Source organism: Phodopus roborovskii, unplaced genomic scaffold (assembly GCF_943737965.1).
Source record: "Phodopus roborovskii unplaced genomic scaffold, PHOROB, whole genome shotgun sequence".
Classification (NCBI taxonomy): domain Eukaryota; kingdom Metazoa; phylum Chordata; class Mammalia; order Rodentia; family Cricetidae; genus Phodopus; species Phodopus roborovskii.
This window is the reverse complement of record NW_026126567.1, coordinates 16,252,788-16,255,816: the sequence shown is the minus strand read 5'-3', so window position 1 is coordinate 16,255,816 and position 3,029 is coordinate 16,252,788. Positions and strand designations below refer to the sequence as shown.

At 53.1% G+C, this 3,029-nt stretch overlaps 1 protein-coding gene across 1 annotated transcript; it reads left to right on the top strand.

Annotated features, from left to right (window-relative positions):
* The first annotated feature begins 1,418 nt into the window (after positions 1-1,418).
* Positions 1,419-2,799, top strand: Tspyl5 (TSPY like 5). The gene has a single exon (XM_051202595.1). The coding sequence runs from the start codon at positions 1,513-1,515 to the stop codon at positions 2,740-2,742; it is 1,230 nt and encodes a 409-aa protein (XP_051058552.1). The 5' UTR covers positions 1,419-1,512; the 3' UTR covers positions 2,743-2,799.
* The last annotated feature ends 230 nt before the right edge of the window (positions 2,800-3,029 follow it).

Below are 3,029 nucleotides of genomic sequence, written 5' to 3'. Positions count from 1 at the left end.
GTCTGTATTGGGTTGTTTTAAACTAGGGCCTGTCTGTTTCAGAGTAATGTCCCCCTACTACATCTACACTCAAACTTTAACGGACACGAAGCCACCTGAGAGCTTGTTACCATTTAGTTTCTGATCTGGTAGTTCTGCACCGTGAGCAAGCTTCCTGGTGCTGCCCACAAAGACACTGAATGAGAAAAGAAAGGAGGGGTTGAACCCCTAGAGGCCAATGGGCTCAGTTCTCTGTTGCTCTTGCAAGGGCTTTGTTGCATTTGAACCTGGATGGTCCACTCAGAAGGTTTCTGTTCACACATTCATACTGGCCATGGATTCCCTCACTGCTCATGGTCCTGTAGCCTGGCTATAGGATCTGAGGCTCTTCTAGGAATGCCAGCCAGGTTGTCTGGCTGCTTCTCTGCAGGCTGTAAAAGTTTCTAGGGCCTCCTCACTGCTCCTAGAAACCCTCCGCCTTGGATTCTCATCTGCAACTCCTGTACTCCTAGAGCGATAGTTCATTCTACATGCGTCCTATTCCAATGACAGCAGCTTGGACCCAGGGCCTTTACTTCTAGGCCCTGGACTGGGATTCGCAGTGCAACTCTGTATAGGCTGAGACAGCTGGAGAACTCAGGCCCAGGCAGAAGAGTCTGGGGTCTGTTAACAGCCTTTCTTAGGAGCCAGCACAGCCATTTGTAAAGGGGCAACATATTGTAATAGCATAGGTAATGAACTCAGATAAGCCACAGCCTCCTCTCTTTACCTGTTTAATCTCCAGAATGTTCCTTAGCACCCTTCTCCTCTGCCTCCCCCCTCTTCACCAAGGACTGAACCCATGCTAAGCAAGTGTCTTGCCACCGAATTGTAACAGCAGCCCTTCAGCTGCATTTTTTTTTAATCAAGAAACTGGGAATAATTACAACGCTTCCTTCATGAACAGAGATAATGCAAAAAAGAGAAGTATTCAGTAAAGTGCCTTGTGTGTATGATTATACAGCACTAGTTGCTATTTCTTTTTGTTCTTTCTAAATCATTTTAGATCAGCATTATGGCACCTGCCTACACATTCCCCAGAGTTAAGTTGCTGGGGTATATCTCACAGTAGAATAATTATGTGGTGAGACAGAAACATCGATGAACATTTAATTATGAGAGATGTCACATGGAATAACTGAGGAGGAAGAGTAGAAAATTGATGATGGCCACTGGTGGTGGCTGTCTTCAGGATGCCATTGTAAGATCAATGGGTATGTCTTATGAGCCCCAGGGGACACGCTTGCTATCAGTAGTAGGAGATGAATCAGCAACACAATCAAGGTCAACTGCAGGTGGAAACTAACTTTCTAACAGCAAAATGAGATTAAGAGGGTGCAGCCTGTGATGGGTGGGCTGGTGCGCAGCCGCTGCTGCGGAGCCAATCACCGGGAGCAGCGGGTCCTGCCGTGGTGACGTCATGGTTACCATGGAGAGGCCGGCTCGGTAGAGACCCTAGGCTGATAGAGCTTTGAAGCTGTGTCAGCTGGCACCATGAGCGGTCGGAGTAGGGGTCGAAGGTCTTCCCGCGCCAAAAGCCGGGGCAAAGGCCGGGCCAGACCCCGGGTCCGAGCCGCCGAGGGCGACGCCTGGCGCGATGCGAAGTCGCCAGAGGGCCCGCAGCTGGAGGAGGACACCGCGGCCGAGCAGGTGCAGGCCGGTGCTGCTCAGGGAGGCTCGGAACCGGCCGAGCTGGGGGATGATGCAGTCCGCCGCCTCCCACTGGACTGCGGCCTGGCGCTGCGAGCACGGGCTGCAGGCGAGCGCGGGCTGGCAGCCACTGACCCGGGCCTGGAGAGGGCCACATCCCTCGCCGAGCGTCTGGCCACCGACACCAGCTTCGTGGGAACGGTGGGAGCCTTGGCGAGGCTGCGACACAGCTCCCGCCTTGGAAACCGGCGAGTCCCCGGGAGGAAGGCCCCAGACAGTCGGAGCGCTGCGGGGAGGGGACCTCAGGCCATAGTCAGTGGGAAGCCAAAGATGGGCACTGCAGGGCCATGTGTCGCTGTCCCAGTGGGGGAGGAAAGGAAGGTAGCAGAGAAGCATGCTGGGTCAGGGTCGCCCGTGACAATAGGCAGCATGGATACCCTGGAGACGGTCCAGCTAAAGCTGGAGACCATGAATGCACAGGCGGACAGGGCCTATCTCAGGCTCTCCCGTAAGTTTGGTCAGTTGCGACTTCACCATTTAGAGCGCCGGAACCTGCTTATCCAGAGCATCCCCGGCTTCTGGGGGCAAGCTTTTCAGAACCATCCCCAGTTGTCAACTTTTCTGAATACCAAAGATAAGGAGGTATTGAGCTACTTGAACAGACTGGAGGTGGAGGAGCTTGGCCTTGCTAGACTGGGCTACAAAATCAAGTTCTACTTTGGCCGAAACCCGTATTTCCAAAACAAGGTGCTCGTCAAGGAATATGGGTGTGGTCCCTCCGGCCAAGTGGTATCTCGCTCAGCTCCAATCCAGTGGCTCCCAGGTCACGATCTACAGTCCCTGAGCAAGGAAAGCCCAGAGAATAATGGTAGCTTCTTTGGGTGGTTTTCAAATCACAGCTCTATTGAGTCTGACAAGATTGTTGAGATAATCAATGAGGACCTGTGGCCCAATCCTCTACAGTACTACCTGATCAGTGAAGAAGCCCGTGGAGAGAAAGGAAAGGAAGAAAGGCCAGGTCCAGCAAAACAGCCAGTGGAGACCACTGAACCCGGGGCAAAGCAGCCCAACTGATGCTGCGCGGACATCCCTACTACCTCCTGCCGGACCTGCTGGGATGACCGCGTGGGTTTGGTCGCCTGCTTTCTGTTGATGCCATTATTGTGCATGGCTGCCACTTTGGACTTATCTTCAAGAACGTGGCATTTGTGATCAAGTTCTTTGCTTCTCCCATGGCCTCAACTTGTCCACAACAGTTGTTACATGTTGTGGGATATCACCCTCACTGCCTGTACATTGAGCAATTAAGATGTATGCAGCCTCACACTCTCCAGTCCCTGTTCTTAGCTCTGGCCCTCCCC

Excerpts from the sequence above, each read along its gene's own strand:
- Tspyl5 (XM_051202595.1), top strand. The coding sequence starts at position 1,513 with ATGAGCGGTCGGAGTAGGGGTCGAAGGTCTTCCCGCGCCAAAAGCCGG.